At 38.3% G+C, this 16,022-nt stretch overlaps 1 protein-coding gene across 4 annotated transcripts in view; it reads right to left on the reverse strand.

The window, feature by feature from the left end:
- Window positions 1–326: 326 nt before the first annotated feature.
- Window positions 327–16,022, reverse strand: part of MTM1 (myotubularin 1) — a 40,321-nt gene continuing 24,625 nt past the window's right edge. For 3 of the 4 annotated variants that reach the window (XM_042825146.1, XM_042825145.1, XM_042825147.1), the window contains exons 9-15: window positions 15,094–15,282; window positions 10,860–11,045; window positions 9,710–9,916; window positions 6,296–6,388; window positions 5,415–5,528; window positions 4,900–5,076; window positions 327–2,751 (exon numbers count right to left, since the gene is read on the reverse strand). In XM_042825146.1, the coding sequence (XP_042681080.1) occupies window positions 2,584–2,751; window positions 4,900–5,076; window positions 5,415–5,528; window positions 6,296–6,388; window positions 9,710–9,916; window positions 10,860–11,045; window positions 15,094–15,282 (1,134 nt within the window). In that variant the 3' untranslated portion in view covers window positions 327–2,583. The remainder of the gene's footprint in view (window positions 2,752–4,899; window positions 5,077–5,414; window positions 5,529–6,295; window positions 6,389–9,709; window positions 9,917–10,859; window positions 11,046–15,093; window positions 15,283–16,022) is intronic. The other variant, XM_042825148.1, reaches the window with a different exon arrangement.

A 16,022-nucleotide genomic window follows, 5' to 3' on the forward strand; every position in this document is an offset into this window, starting at 1 on the left:
ACCAGAGCTCAGAGCAGCATTTCACAGAGCTGGGAGCTGTAGCTGCTGCCCCTTTACAGCCCAGCTCTCCTGCCCAGCAGGCAGTCGTTGCCCATCTCCTGTTCCTCAGGAGCTTCCCGCTGCCCGGCCCAGGCTCGCACAGCTGCAGCAGGAAGGTAACAGGCAGCTGCCTCGCAAAGCCGAGCAGCACGGCAGCCGTACACACAGGTGGATCTGCTGGCGTCACTCGGCAGAATGACAGCCCGTTCAGTTCGTTTAAATGGAAAGGAGCTTCCTGTTAGCACTGATCCATTTCTGAGCTTACATTCACCACAGTTCTCGAGTAGTATTTTCCAGAAGGTATTGGATTAAAAACATCCTTATGTTTGTGTAATTAACGTTACCATGACAAAGCAGAATTAAGTAGTAGTATCTTATCTGCAAACTTAAAATAAAAAAGCCCAAATACAGCTATGCTAGAGAGCTTCTAAAAATGGTATTCAACCAAACGAGTCATATGAATAATCGAATATACGTAATGAACAAAGTGCATAAAGATCCCTTCCGTTATATCACACTTCCCCACAGGCAACAGGTTATCATGTAGTGTTTACACAGTAAAATTGTATTTTCCAAACTTCCCCACACTGCTTAGAGATGTCACCAACATATTCAACTCAAATACAGAAACATTAAACATTCTAATAAAATTAGCTTTATCTATATGTATCTAAGTACATACACAAACTACAAGTAAAAGGCAAAGATACCAGAGTATGCATAGCTTCCAAAAGTGTATCTCAACTGAGCATCTTTCTTCATCTGAAATAAATGTATCGCGTCCATCTCAACAAGCCACGCTTTGGGATCATGGCGTTTCATGTTATTTTGGAAACACAGTGAAAGATACGGAAGGGAGAATGAAATTTAGAGGACAAAAATAATCATATGCATTTAGAACACACATGCAGTATGCTCTGAGCTTCCCTGAAGAAAAAGTGCAACTCAGTGTATGCACTGAAGCAAATCAAGAGGCAGTACACCTTTATTCCTTTGAAAAAATACTGTTCCTAAAAATACTCAGATGTCCTCTAAAGTTTGACTCTATGGAATTATCGCTTTAAACTTACTCTTCATATGCAAAATATTTACACATTATAATCTCGCAGAATTTCTAATAAACTATATTATGTATACTTACACAAAACTTAATTTATATATAATACTATTATATCCTGCTGATCAAAACCCACCGCATGTACAATAATTTACAGTGACAGAAGCCTCAAGCATCAGGACATTCCATTTAAAACAACAACATCAGAGTCCTCCACAAATTCAGAATTGCAAAATTTCCTGGATTGCTTGAATATCATTAAACTTACGAGAATATGCAAAATCCTAATTAAATATCAAGTAGCAAGGTCTGTCTGTCATAAGAAATGCTTGCAACTATTAAAAAATACCTGAAAAGAACAAGTTAAAGGTTTACAAAATGCCTCTGAAATGAAGACCAAAAACTAGAACTCAGTGGAAGGTTCAGTGTAAGTGCACACACTATATGCAAATCTCGTGTACTGAAGTCCTTTAAATATTTAAGAATAAATTCATTAAACAAAAGTTAAATATACACTGAACGGCAAACTATAAATTTACAAGTTTTCAACAGTATTCAGAACTGATGTATTTTCTTTTTTTGCCTACTTTGGTATAAAAGCTGCTCTGAACAGGCACATTTATTTTTATAAGACGTACTCAAGCTTCAACACGATGGCTGTTGCTAGATATTTAAGTAATGTCCCTGTGGATCTGTTTTTAATTATATAAACCTTATTTAGAAATGTTTTGTCCTGTATTAATCCAAAAAGCCAACACAGCCAACAGTGATAATTTGTAATATACTGCAATGCTCAGCAGTTAACCCAAACAGGACCTCTCAGAATCCAGAGCAACTGTCATCTGTTAAAAAAATACAATAAAAAAATAATTTCTTTTAATACCTACGGGGCTATCTGCACTGTTTAATTAAAAGTATATCCTTCCATCTTCTCATTTATTTTGAGGCAGGAAAATCTGGATTTCTCACACAACCAGAGCATTTTAAACTTTCTAACTTCTCTCTGAAATCTTGCCATGTAATTTATTTCTGGCTCACGAAGTCCTCAGCCGTATTCCTCGCAGGAATGGACACATGGCTGCTTCCACACAGTGTGAATATTCCTCTTTGTGTTAGTGTGCTTTATTCACAATATCCAAGACTGAGCATGAATTCCCTTGCAGGAAGAACAGACCTACAGCATAATAAATTAAAGCATTCTTACGAAAACAATAAATCAATTTCATTTCAAACTGTACCAGGCTTTCCAGAATAACTCTAAAGTACTCCATGACTACAAGTTGATTATTCCTGTTCCCAGCTTACAGGTTCCGAAAGGCACGTAATGGAAGAGCTGCTTTTGTTCTGAAGTCCTCCTCAAATGAAGACAGTCTAAAATACTTTGTTAGGACAATCTAACGTAAGGCATTAAAATACTCTTCTTTATACTCTAGATCTATGTTAAGCACCACTTGCTGTTACGGTATAGAAAGAAGCCAGCATTTTCTTCAAAACTGTGTTTGTACTTGGGACATCATTTGTGAGGGAGACGTTGATGAGGCCGATGAGTTGGATATCTTAGAGTTATTTGTGATCTGTAGTTCTTCAAGTCTCCTCATATAATCATCCCGCAATGCAAGGAGCTCCATGTAACGCTGCTCCACTGGATTCGGCTGCTAGGAAGAGATCTGTGTCAGTCCTTTATCACTGCAGTCCAAGTACATCTACACAAGATGCTCTAATATTTGTCTTCTTGGATTACCAACCTATTTTATTTCTATAACACAAGAGCCCTCTGGGTTCAAACTGTTTTCATCCAAAGGAAAATCTAGCTCTTCCTCAATAAAAATTGGTCAGAATTTCCCAGCAATTACTATCTAATAGGGTGTGTTTATATGGACATGATTATCTTCTCCACAGCTTTTCCCTTCTTGACTTAAAAGGTTTTAGATTGCAGAGTTTAAATGTTTTGTCTTCCCCCCAAAAATGGTTAGCCAGACTGAAGATCTTTGGCTCTGCTGATCAGATGAAGATGAAATCTTCAGTTTATGTAATTACCCTCACTGTTAAAGTTTACTTCAGTGCTTAAATAGTAACTTTGCAACTGTGTGTAAACGAATAAAATAAAGGCATAACTTTGTGACTTCTCAGAGCACACCACACTGCTCACAGCCAGAGTACCTTAACGATACCTATTTTAGCTTAGCTTACTTCACACAGATGCTCATAGCAGACACAGGGCCTGAGCTTACTTTGTTCTAGCTACCAGTGAAGGAGCTGCCACCGTTTCTCAATTAACCTCTCAGAGTTATTAACAACAAAGTTGCAGGAGCAAATGTAAATATACTACCAGTTCAAAATCAGCTGAATCACTGAGTCTCACACACAGCATTCCCTTGGCCCTCAGATAAGGGAGGTTATAAATACTGAAGCAGATGTGGAAGTATGATCAATGACTGAATCTAGCTAGCAGCAGGATGAGAGATGTAGGATTAATGATGCTGCTTGTGGCAGACCAGACTCTTCACTAGACACAAGTCTGATCCCCCAGCATGCTTCTGTCACAGCACTAACACGGTCACCTCAAAAACTGACTTATGCCACACATTCACTACTCAAGATACTTAACATGAAGCATAAGTTTCACGTGCAAGAGAATCATAGAGGTCTGCATTTCTACCAGGAAGCTACTTCCAAAAGCCATTCCTGAATAAAGGCAGAGAATTTCAAAGTAGATTTAGAAAGTAGATTTACAGCTAATTTGCACGCCCCATAATTCTTCACATTCTAAATTTAATCTCTGGATTCACTTTTTACAAAATGCCTTCATCCTCTGCAGCAAGCAACAGAAGGTTTAAATGAGAACTTGAAATTAAAACTGGCGACATACTTATAACAAAATACAGCATACTGTCTGGCTCTCTTATAGCCTCTGGAGTGCAGTAAATAATACAGATCAGCTGCAGAAGAGGAACTGCATTGCTTGAGAACTGATTCATTTCAGAATCTGGATAGTGAACTCTGCTTCTGTCAAAGAAATTGCCCATCTATCTTCTCCTGCTCAAAACTATGCAGCTTGTTGAGCAAGACAACTAAGTCTCTGAATGCTATCTTTATATGCCACACTGCCTAGATTTTTAGTGAGATTGTAACAAAGATTGAGCATTCATATATCAAGAACAAACTTACACATAATTTGATAAAAGTGTTCCTAATCTGATTCCCTTGTAAAATTATCAATAATAGCTTTTCTTCTGTGTTTACACAGTGTGGTTGATGTTGGGTGAAAGTTTTAGCAAAAGATAAACCAAAACTTATCGAAGTCATTAATACAGACAGCAGTTGTAGAAGACTAACTGAAAAGGTCATCTTACTTTGTAAAAGGCTCCGTATGCTCTGCCAGAAAAGGGAGAAAGAACTGGCAAATGCAATGAAGCATACTTGAGATGCCAACACTTCTACTCCCCAGGGTTCAGTAAGCCCTAAATCTTGTCATTCACCCTCCATTAACATCTAATGCCATTAAGAATGTACTCCCAAGGAAAGGGGACAGGAAGAACTTGAAGATGACTTGATACTAAGCAGTGAAATCAGCTCCATGTTCTGAGATGAGTTGGGGGATTAAAAAAAAAAAAAACAACAAAAAACCCCACCACTTAACTCAGCATTTTCATCTTTTTTCCTCCTCCCGCCCTTACAAATAGCATGTTAGGAAAAAAAAAAAGAAGAGCAGATAACAGATACTATTCTACATATCAGTTTTAGCACAAAAAGCTACTTCCAGAGTCTTCAAACATTTTGTATTTTTCAGACAATTTGCTTACTTGTTGCCGGATCCTTGGGTTCCACCTGATGTAGTAACTGACCCAGAGCTCCAGGTGACGCATGCTGGCTACTGGATAGAGAGCTCGATTTAGCTCTTTGCTATAAAAAGGATTGGTGTACTTAGATTTTTCACTATTTATCAAAGACCATAATGATAACGTTTTCTCAGTCACTTTCTGAAAAGAAATCAAAATAAGAATTGTAAACATTTGCACAGAATCAGGAAAACCAAAAGAAGCCACAGTTACAGCCTAAAAATAACATTTATGATTTACTTAGAAGCACAGTAAGTTAAGAATATTTCTAATACAATAGAACAGTTTTCACAAGTATTACAGCGACAGCATTTGAGCTACCAAAACCAAGGCATTTACCATGCAACTATTCTGCAATGGGAAAAAGGCCACTTCAAGAACACTAACATACAAGGAATATAACAAAATACAGTCAGCATTTTTGTCATCGTCTAGAGACAACGCAGCAATGCCATGAAACAATCAGTGGTACGACTGACCTCTTTTTCTCTAACAGACTCACTGTTGTACAAGAAAGTCCCAAAGCGGCAGCTGTACAAGTGATCCAGGATTGTAATCAGCAACTGTTCATTGAATTCAAAGGCTGTAGGAAACTAATAACAGAAAAAGCCAATTTGTTCTTTTGTTGCAAAAGCAGGGAATGTCAACAAACTAAAGAAGGCATTTAGAAGTCTGAATACATTTAAGAAAAATTAAAGATAATGCTTTCATTACTACATAGCAGAATAAGTGTTCAGAAGTGGTGAACCTGCTCAAGCTAGCCATTAAGACCTCTGCACTCAAAGTTCTAGTTGCTTTTGTTTTCCAAAAAGAGTACAGTGCTGAACTGTGATTAGATTTACAAGTAATAGAGAGAAAGATATTCACACTGCACACTTTATAGTGCAACATCATACAAGAAAAAGGTTTGGCTCCTAATTCCTGGCCCTAAGCAGATGAAATTGGCTGCTTCATTTCACTGCTTATTGAAGACATGTTTAAATCACAACAATCAGCACCTCCCAAGCTTCCTTTCCAAGCTCTGATGAAACAGCACTGTCCAGGTATTTGAAGAAACAGCTTCACAAGAAATGATGAGATGAAGCAAGCAGGCCCTACGCTAAGCAGTTGGTCACAATCTCCAGTAGCACTCCTTGCATGCGTGGACAGTGCCTGATATCAAGCAGCACAAGCACAGCTTATATAACCACTTGTAGAAATAGGCAAGAGAGGTGGCCTGGCTTAAAAGCAAATATGCTATTTCTAATAGGGCAGAGAGGTACGCTGTCCTCTTGAAATACTTTTTGATTGTATAAAGATCGGAGTTTTGAATTCAGCAATCACTTAACAGCCTCACCACCTGCAGAATGGCATAACATACCTGCTTAGACATCTGCCACACACAGTCAATAAACTGCAGAAAGATGGGCGACCTGTCTGCATCAGCATGGTTTTTATCCCCGTGTCCTATTCTCTGAAATGAAGCAATGGAGCCTCTTGTTAACCAAAACAGCACATTTTATGGCCGATACACAACTGTTTCTTATTTTACAACAGAACAGAACCACTTCTGTAACAGAGCAACCTGTTTTCAGCATTAGTTATCGTATCATGGAGGAGAGACTGGGGGAACTACTGCAAAGTTATTGCAAAGATGTCCTGTTGTTAAAAAACCAAGTGCTAGTTAATGGAAAAACAGGATTATTCATCCTTAAAGCATTCTCTGGAGAACCTGTATCATAGGAACTACCTACACTATCTTCCCTGCCCATCTCCACACTTGAATCTGATGATAAAATCTGAGACAGATAGGGAACAGAACGGAGCTCAAAAAAATGTTCATATTCTTGACAGAAATTAATGCACATTTTACAAATTTGGATGAGCCACCTTATTCTGAGAAAGCATCCAGTGTAACAATCAAAGGAATTCTCCTCACAGACAAAAAATAGTAAGTTTGGTAAAAGCTATTTCCTTTCTTTTCACATTTAATAGTTGAAAATGGATTGGGAAACAGATTCTGCAACTCCTCTAATTCTACTTGAGCACACTTGCCTGGAGAATACCAAGGAAGAGCATGTGTGTTGAACTACGATGCAGTCAATCTGCCTGTAAGATAGCAGGCAGAACATATCCTGAGGGCACAAATTGTAATGGTTTCATCACTTTTCTCTGCAATATCTAATGATGCACAAGATAACTTGAAATAACAGAGCTGAATGGCTGGAAAAGGAGGGAAACGAGAGATTGTAGCCAGTTAGTCAAGAGTAGTAAGTTACCAGAATAGCACTATAGGCAAAACACACAAACAGGTCCTCCTTGCCCTTCAGTTTTCACAGTTTAAATTAAGTTATATCTATTAGCAGTCTTACATGCGTTCAGTAAGGAAAGACCACATCAGCTGGAAGTTTGAGGATCTTGCTAAGGATTGGTATGGGCCTGAGTACCTTCTTGTTTGTAATTTATTTCATATCTCATAATTCTTGTAATAGAATTCATAATTAGAACAATGTCATTCCAGTTTGCAAGTTACGTTGCAAGCTGGATACTGCAGTACATTCACTATACACAGGAAAGCTGGAGTAGGGGATCCTTTTCCCACAGCACAACTACTTATGTGATAGAAAATATCATCAGGAATTAAGTAGTCAGCATCCAAACTGCAACTCTGGTAACAGGAAACCTTCTATCAGCTAACTTGTTTTAGTCACTGAAACACCCAGTTCTCACTATTGATCTCAGTTCTAACAACTAGCAAACAATGCACAGCCTGCATAAACAAAGTATCTCCTGTTTGCACTATGAGTCTATTCCACAGACACTCCAAAAAAGAAACACATACATAGTAGCCAAATAGAAGTTTATAAACTATTATTAACCATAAGCCTAATGTCTCAAAATATATAATACACCAAATATATATCAAAATACATACCAAATCAAAATATGCAGTACTGCCAGAAAACAGCACATGGGTAAGGGGAGTTGCTTTAACCATTTCCAAAGAGTACTACTTCAGTCAGCAAGTCGAGAAAAGAAACCAATTCGATTACTGTTAGCAGAGCCAGGCTATTGAAATCACCCTCGTTCTGCCAGCTAGTCAGACATGACCCAGAAGACTGAGCTAGTTACTTGGACGGAGTCTAAGAGTCCTACTTAAGTAGTAGAAGAAAAACATTTTCTGTTGAGAGAAAGAGACTGCTCTGATTACCCAAACTAAAATTAACAGCTTAACACAGAATCCTAGGTGATTCAAGTTTATCCATAATGGTGAAATACACTTTTTTAAGCTTAGCATTAAATCATAACAATATGCACTAAGCTACAAATCCCCTAGTGACAGAGTCTAACTTTATCTGCATTATGACTAATATTTTACAGCGATAAGATAAAACATAACTAGAATAAAAAAACAGGCCAGTGCTTCCTGAGGCTACACCAAAGCAGAACACTTCAAAGGTTTACCTAACATCACCAGAAGATGCAGGTAAGTAGGTACAAAACTGAATTACAGCTGATACTCACAATAACCAAAATGCCAGTTTCCTAAAGCCTCGAGTTTCTAAAGCACCTTTAGAACAACAGATCAAAGACGGCTGCAACTTTTAAGCGTGCTTAGATGCTTGAAGTGATTCATGCTCAGTAGCAATACGTGAATTTTCAAATGACTGAGACACTCCTGTAAACGTAAAGTGGGCATGAAACATACCCAGACGTGTATTTTTCCATTTCTTGATTTTATTTTTTTTTTAGATTGCCCATTTTCCTCATTTTAGCCACAGTAAGTAATACCTTTAGAATATCCCACAGGACAAAATCATCTGTGTAAACCAATTCTACTGAGGGTGTGGAAACTTCTCACTTGGAATTACAAGGCTCAGAACCACCAAGTTACACCTACCAAGTCATGCTTCCTGTCTGTGTAACACGGCACATTTCCCCTGGCCAGCCATTTTGCTTCCCCAGCTCCCTCATAAAGATCTCCTGCTAATAAGGTTAGCAGCCAAATTTGACAAGTTCTGCTAAGAGGCTGAAGAGTTTCCTAGCACACTGCTGCCCCAGACTTTGCATTACACACAGGCTGAATACCTACAGCTACAATTCCCCCTTATCTTTTAAATACCCAGAAAAAGACAGAACAGAACTAGAGTTGACATAATCAGTGACAACCTTTTAAGATCTATTATGACAACTTCTAGAACATTTGAGAAGTACTGAAAACATCACCCAATGCATTGCTCAGAGTTGTTCACCTGCCTCCCGTGATATTTACGGTAGTCCACATATGGGAAAAGCAGGGATAGCGAAGGAAAGAGAGACTCAAATCCCAACCCAATTTTATTTTTTTCTGAAATGGCTGGGAGGCCACCATAGAATCATAGTATCTCCAGCCAGAGGGGACCCACAAGGATCATCAAGTTTAACTCCTGGCCTAACCCAAAATTCAAACCCTATGTCTGAGAGTGTCGTCCAAACTTTGTGAACTCCAGGAGGTTTGCCAAACACTGCTCTGGGGAACCCACTCCATTTTTCTGCATTCTCATTTTCTCTGCTCGATGAACACAGGAACACGAGCAATTCTGCATTTTTCAAAGGCTGCACGGGATGTGAATGATTAAAACCAAACAGGTCCAAACAAAAAAAGCTCTGTTCATTTTTACTTAGATGCATTTTAAGTCAGAACCTCCCAAAATGAGAAGAGTTACCCAACCTTGCCACAAGGAGTAGTTTAGCATTGGAAACATCATATAATATTAATGTAGCACGGCCCTTGCAATCATCTTCCAGCTCTTACCGATGCAAATTTGTGTCCAAAGCTTATCCACTCTTTCTGCACCAGAACTTCAAAGCCTTCAATTGTTCTGTAGTAGCTGTCTAACATCAACATGGCCAGCGATGTCAGCTGTGCTGTTCGGTCCCAGCCATCACTGCAGTGAACCAGCACAGAGCTCCTTCCTGAGGATACCTTGTCTGCCACTTGAATAGCTCCTGTCAAGACGAGCTAACAAAGAGGAACAGGCGCCAAACAATGAAGGAGATCAGCGTTATCATTCTAACAAAAGTAAATTGATTTCTTTTTATCTGCAGAGAATCTACATTGATACTGTTTCCATTAAAAGACCTACAGAGCATGGTGTAATTAACTGGAAAAGAATCTTCTAGGAGATAAAGTAAATTTATTACATAAAAATAGAGGAACAAATTGGTTCCCTAATGCCTTAGTAAGATCTAATTTATCTCACAGGAAATTCTTAAAAAACGGGACAGAAAACAGTAACCTTGATAAACTGAAGAACATAAGCTTCTTTTTTAAAAGGAGAGGATTTTCCATTGGAATTATTCTCTAAAAACTTTGTATTTCATTTGGCTCTTCCCTTTGAACTAAATTACTGAAGTATCTCAATTGTTAGAAGGGTAGAAGTGCCTTTTTCTAATAGGCTTATTTTCTAAATATTAACTTAAAATGAAAATGTTAAGTAGGATTCATTACATAATGCTCTAATAATTCTGCACAGCTGTACTTGATGTAAAAAGTTCAAAGTTCAATTAGTAACTGAGTACTTTATTTAGCTAAAAGAATATAGAAGAGTTCCAAATAAATTCAGTTAGTTTTATCCTTTATTGCTAACAAAATAAATCAGTTCTCATGTGCACAGACAATCAGACTGACAATGCATCCTTTTAATTATTAAAGACTAACGTCTGACATGAGGCTGATAAAAGTCAATCTTCCCTTACTGTTGGTAAGTTATTAGACCACGTAACATACTTTAAGATGAAGTGGGCCAAAATGATACAAAATTCAATAGCAAGCCAAAATTGAGTAATGCTGGTTTTTGTAGTTCAAGTAGTCTTGATAGAAAACACACACTATTTCAAGATTTAATACCAAGACAGATACATCGTGTTTGGACAAGCATTTCAAAGAAACAGCTAAAAATCACCTTTATATGTTCTAACCAGTGGGTTGATTCCAGACTTGACAACCAGTGTGACTCTTCCACGTTAGGATAAACAATGTCCTTCAACTTCTTCAGAGATTCCCTCATGACATGAATATTATGAATGTCCAAGAAGAAAAGCTCTGCGTTGGGATATGCATCTTCACTTTCGTATCCCCCCCCAGTCGCCTAAAAACAAGAGATGTTAAATTAACTTCAGTCATACACACACTGTTGTAGCTGTATTTTAACAGAGGAACTATGGATGTTGCCTAACTAGAAAATGAAGTATAATTTCACTTAGTTGCTTGCTTGCTTAAAACATCAGTCTCAGTTGAAAGCCCTGGAGGAAGAAATGCTGCAGAAAACATAATGCTTCCATTCCTGCAAAAGGACAAAATGTAAGCATACAGTAGATGACCAGAAAGGCATTCAAACTACCCTCAGTCCCTTCAAAACCTCAGGGAGTAACCCTAAAAAGGGAAGCTGTTCATACGATTGGGCCTGGAAGCCTCTGAATAAGATTGAACTGGGCAGGTTAAGTACAGTGGGCTGGTGTTGCATCAGCCATGACTCAGAGAGCTTTCAGAATAAAAGGCATCTGTACCTTCCTTATTACTTTTAAGACTCACTGTGGTAAACAGGTTCTCCTTGACAAACATTACAACATCAATAGTTTTTCTTCATTTCTGTTTACTTTTCCCACAAGAGATTAAGCAAACTTATGATTCTGAATACAAAAGAAATCAACTTTCTTCCCCGGCAAATTATAAAGGTTAAATTAAAATGTAGAGTACATCACACAAAGCTGCAGTTACTTGTAACATACCACATCAGCACTTCCTGGGAATAAAAGTGCTGATATCTTTGTTTCTATGCTAAATAGACAGAAATTCAATCAAAAGGACTTTTCTACTTCTGTATACCAGTAATTCAAACAAGAGCAAATCTTACATGTTGCAGTGCAAATTTGCTATAAAAAAATAAACCTTCATTGTGCTTACACTGTCTAGTTATTAAATACTAAAGTTGAACTGATACTGAAATACATGAAAACAGTAAGAAGTTTGGCCAAGTAGAATTTTAGAGTTTACTTGAGATTAAGTATAAGTTAAATTTAAGAACGAAGTGTAAGAATATTAGCATCAGCCTTTAAGAAGTAAAAATATTGAAGTTTACTTTAAAGTAACTTTCCTAGCATCATTTTTTATTACTGAAGACTACATGTTACATCGTTAAGAAACTGAAGAATCACAAAAATCAAACAGAAGTCTATTATACTGCTGCTTTCTCAAAGCATTTCTTCACCACCATAGCAGAGGATGCACGTGGTGACAAAGGAAGGACAAAAACCACACTTATTTTAGTACAATACCACAGATGAGATCTTCTGAAGGTAGCTGCAAAATCAAAGTGTTTCCTACAGGCAGGAAAGACGTGCCATGCCATTAATTGTGGTAAATAATTACTGTGTTTATAAACCATTACTGCCTCTAATTTCACATCAGACAACAACCTAAAGTACAGCGCAGCCTTTCCCCATTAGTACCACCTACATTTCTGTTCAGTCACATCACACCTCTCTTCAACACTCTCTTCTTCCTCAGGAGCGTGGCTATTCTCAGAGTTACCAGGCTCTTGCTAAAGGAAGCAATAACTATTTATCTCTTTCCTTTGAGCATCCTGAAGCACAAGTATAGAACGACTGTAATTTTAGCATTAGGACTGCAGCAATTCCTCCTTACTATTCAATTCTGACTAGTAATGTACTGAGAAGACAAATGCATAAATACTGCACAGCAAGATTTTGCTGAGACTAATGTTCACAGCTAATGAAAGAGATGGTTTTTTTCCAGTCCAGATCAACACAGCCTTACACTTTAAGTCATTGTCTCTCAGATCCAGAAATGCACCCTACAAATTTTAGCGCTAACATATAATGTTTCATACTCAGCTATATCAGGAGTTTTAGTTAAAATACATGGGTGAAATATACAGACCACTTTAAAAAGCTGAAAACTACGCACAAATCTTCAATAAGAAGCATAAATGTAGAAAGCTTGGCCATAAAACATCTTTGAAGCAACCAGAGTAAGCGTTTAAGTTTCTCTAAGAACTGGAGAAAGAAAAGTTAATTACAAGAAGTGACATTCCTTCCACAAGGCAAACGGTTACCAGGCTCTAACCAGAAAGGTGATGCTTTGTTCAACCCCAAAAATTCACTACTCAGAACACAATGCCATTTGTTGAGTAAAACACAAGCAACTGACACACCCTCAAAACAACCTATCAATTTAAAATCTGGCTAACAACCCTAGGAAAGAACATATCGTACATTCTTCCAGAAGCAAAACAAGCCTCATTAGTGACTGAAGGAGCTCCTCAATTACAGAGGAGAGAGCTGTAAAAGTATATATTTGTGTTTGAGTAACAGAGCAAAATCTAAAATTATTGTTCTTCTATAATTGTAAGCAAGTTAACATTTACTGCATACAAGCCTCCTAGAGACAAACAAGTTCCCTTCCTAATATTCTGAGTACAGACACTGAAGATTCATTCCACTTCATTAATATCTATTTTGTGCTGGGAAAAAAAAAAAAACTATTCAGAAGCTAGAATTCCTTCTCTCCCAAATAAGCAAACTCACTGTTTCACTGAGATCTCAAGCCTTCCTGAGCTCACCTGTCTCATGCTTTTGCTGCACAGAATCACAGTTCATTAGTAAGTACCAGAGCTTGTTCTCTTCACTTGCACCTGAAGCTTATTGGTAACAGACTACCGTAGAATCATAGAACAGCTTGGATTGGAAGGGACAAAGATGATCCATTTCTAGCTTCCTGCAGACAGAGTTGCAGACCACTCATCCAGGCACCAGCTCAGGCAGCCTCACCTGGTCTTGGACACCTCCAGGGATGGGCACCCACAGCTCTGGGTAGCAGTGCCAGGGATCTGCCACCCTCTGAGAATTTCCTCCTAGTACCTAATTTAAATTCCCTTCTTTTAGCTTAAACCCATTCCTCCATGTCCTAATACTATCAGACTGTGTAAAAAGTCACTTTCTCTCCTGTTTATAAGCTTTGTAAGTACTGGAAAACTGTGATGAGGTCTCCCTGGAGCCCTCTCTTCTCCATTATGAACAAGCCCAGCTCCTGCAGCCTGCCCTCACAAAAGAGGTGCACCTGCCCTATGAGCACCTTTGTGGCCTTCCTCTGGGCCCTCTCCAAGAGCTCCAGCTGGCCTGGACACAGTGCTGCAGATGACCTCAGGAGTGCAGAGAAGAGGGGACCATCACCTCCCTTGCCCTGTTGCTGCCTCTCTGCTGCTGCAGACTAGGGTACTATTGGCATTCCGGGCTGCAGGCACACATTGCTGGATCTTGCTGAGTCTTCCACCCAGTAGGACACCTAAGTTATAGTCAAGGACTTCAAGAAGTCCTTCAAGACTATCACAGTACCTGAGATGGAAGCAGGTGCATCGACATACGAAGAAAGAGAAATAAATTTGTGCCTTTCACTTCCACAGCTTAACTAGAGTTTCTATATAAACACGGAGCACAATTATGCCTGCAGTGCTTTATGGTAAATACAACACTGACTGGCATTATCTGATCATGCCTGAAGAATCCAGACCTCACCAGGGTGGGGTAGGAGGGCTGGAGAAATTAAGTTACAGGTTAAGTAAGTCAAATTCTGATCCCATTTAGGATTTGATTACAGATTTGAACAGACAATCATTTTGTCAAATGGAAGTACTTTTTGTAATTGCACTTATCAACAGGTACCTATAAAAGAATCCAAGTGCTCAGGATTATGCCCATACTCTTTAGATTGTAAACCAAATGTTAATGATCATTTTCTCTTTATTTGCTGCATGCTTGGGTAAGTCTGAAGTGGTTTGTGCAATGGTTAAGAAGAGCCAAACAAAAGGATGCCTACCAATGAAATTTGCTTTACATACAGCTTTTTCAGGGTAGAATTTACTCAGATGATACAGGGGTATGCTTGACTAATAGCACAGGGTAGAGCATCCTGAAATCCATATATGGTCTTAAAACCCTACTCATGACCTACTTTAGGCACTCACGTTCTTTTATGGTCTTAAGCCTCATTATTTTGATTATGTAAATTTATCTACAGTAAGATTTTCGCTGTTTTGAAAATCCTCTCCAAAGAAAACTTGAAACTAAGTCCCCACTGCATCCTCCTTCACAAGTAAGGCTACTGCACAATCTGATTACCTTGTTTGCAACTGCATTGACATTGGGTCTAGCATCATAGATGGTCAGCTTTGAGATCTGCCCGTTAGCCTCTCTGATGATATCAAGGTACCTTTCGTCGTCTTTATTTCGCTTCCCACTCATTCCAACCAGGGGTTGACTGCAGCGCATGATAACAGCTTGATTCTCTGGATGAATCCATGATAGAACCTAGTTACATCCCCAGAAACATATTAGAAGAAATAAACTGCACTACAAGCTCTAACTTAAAAATCACATTCCTTAAGTATAGGTAATATAAAAGTTAACTGGTTGTATTTTGTTTCTTCAAAAGTTAGTTCCCAAACATCTCTAATTTCCCCAACTTTCATAAAATTTAATACACTCTAAAAGAGCTCATTCTTTTACATATTTACCTTTTACTGAAGTTAAATGCATTAGATTTTACAAGCACATTTTTCCTATGTGTTTTAACTTGTGCAATTAATTCTGAGGCCTTCTGGCAGCAGTTTGAATGTTTCCCATTGTCCTTGAGGTGTATTTTGTTCCTCAGCCCCCTTTACAAAGAAGAGATTCTGAGGCACAGTGCCTGCTGCCTTCACTGCTTTGCAGCTCTAGGAACAGATTCTAACCATGCAAGAAATTAAAGATGGGCATTCTAAGAAGTGGGCAACAGTCTACCTTCGTGAGCTATGAAGAAAGAATATTCTCACCCAGTCTGACAAAGTTTAAAGGGTAAAAGCACATGAGAGGAAAAAAAAAAAAAAATCTTTCAGAAGCATTCACTTCTGAAACAATCTTCAGTTACACGTCTAGAAACAAAATGTGTGAGGATTAACATGATTGTAGACTTCCTGACAAGAGTAAAATTATTATTAGCAAGGAAATTATTCTAACTGTAAGTGCTAAAAGCCCTGACATGCATTTGAGATAGAGATGATCAACAGCTA

The sequence above is a fragment of the Centrocercus urophasianus genome, unplaced genomic scaffold (assembly GCF_019232065.1).
Source record: "Centrocercus urophasianus isolate 14NV4802_14NV808 unplaced genomic scaffold, USGS_Curo_1.0 seq_24, whole genome shotgun sequence".
Classification (NCBI taxonomy): domain Eukaryota; kingdom Metazoa; phylum Chordata; class Aves; order Galliformes; family Phasianidae; genus Centrocercus; species Centrocercus urophasianus.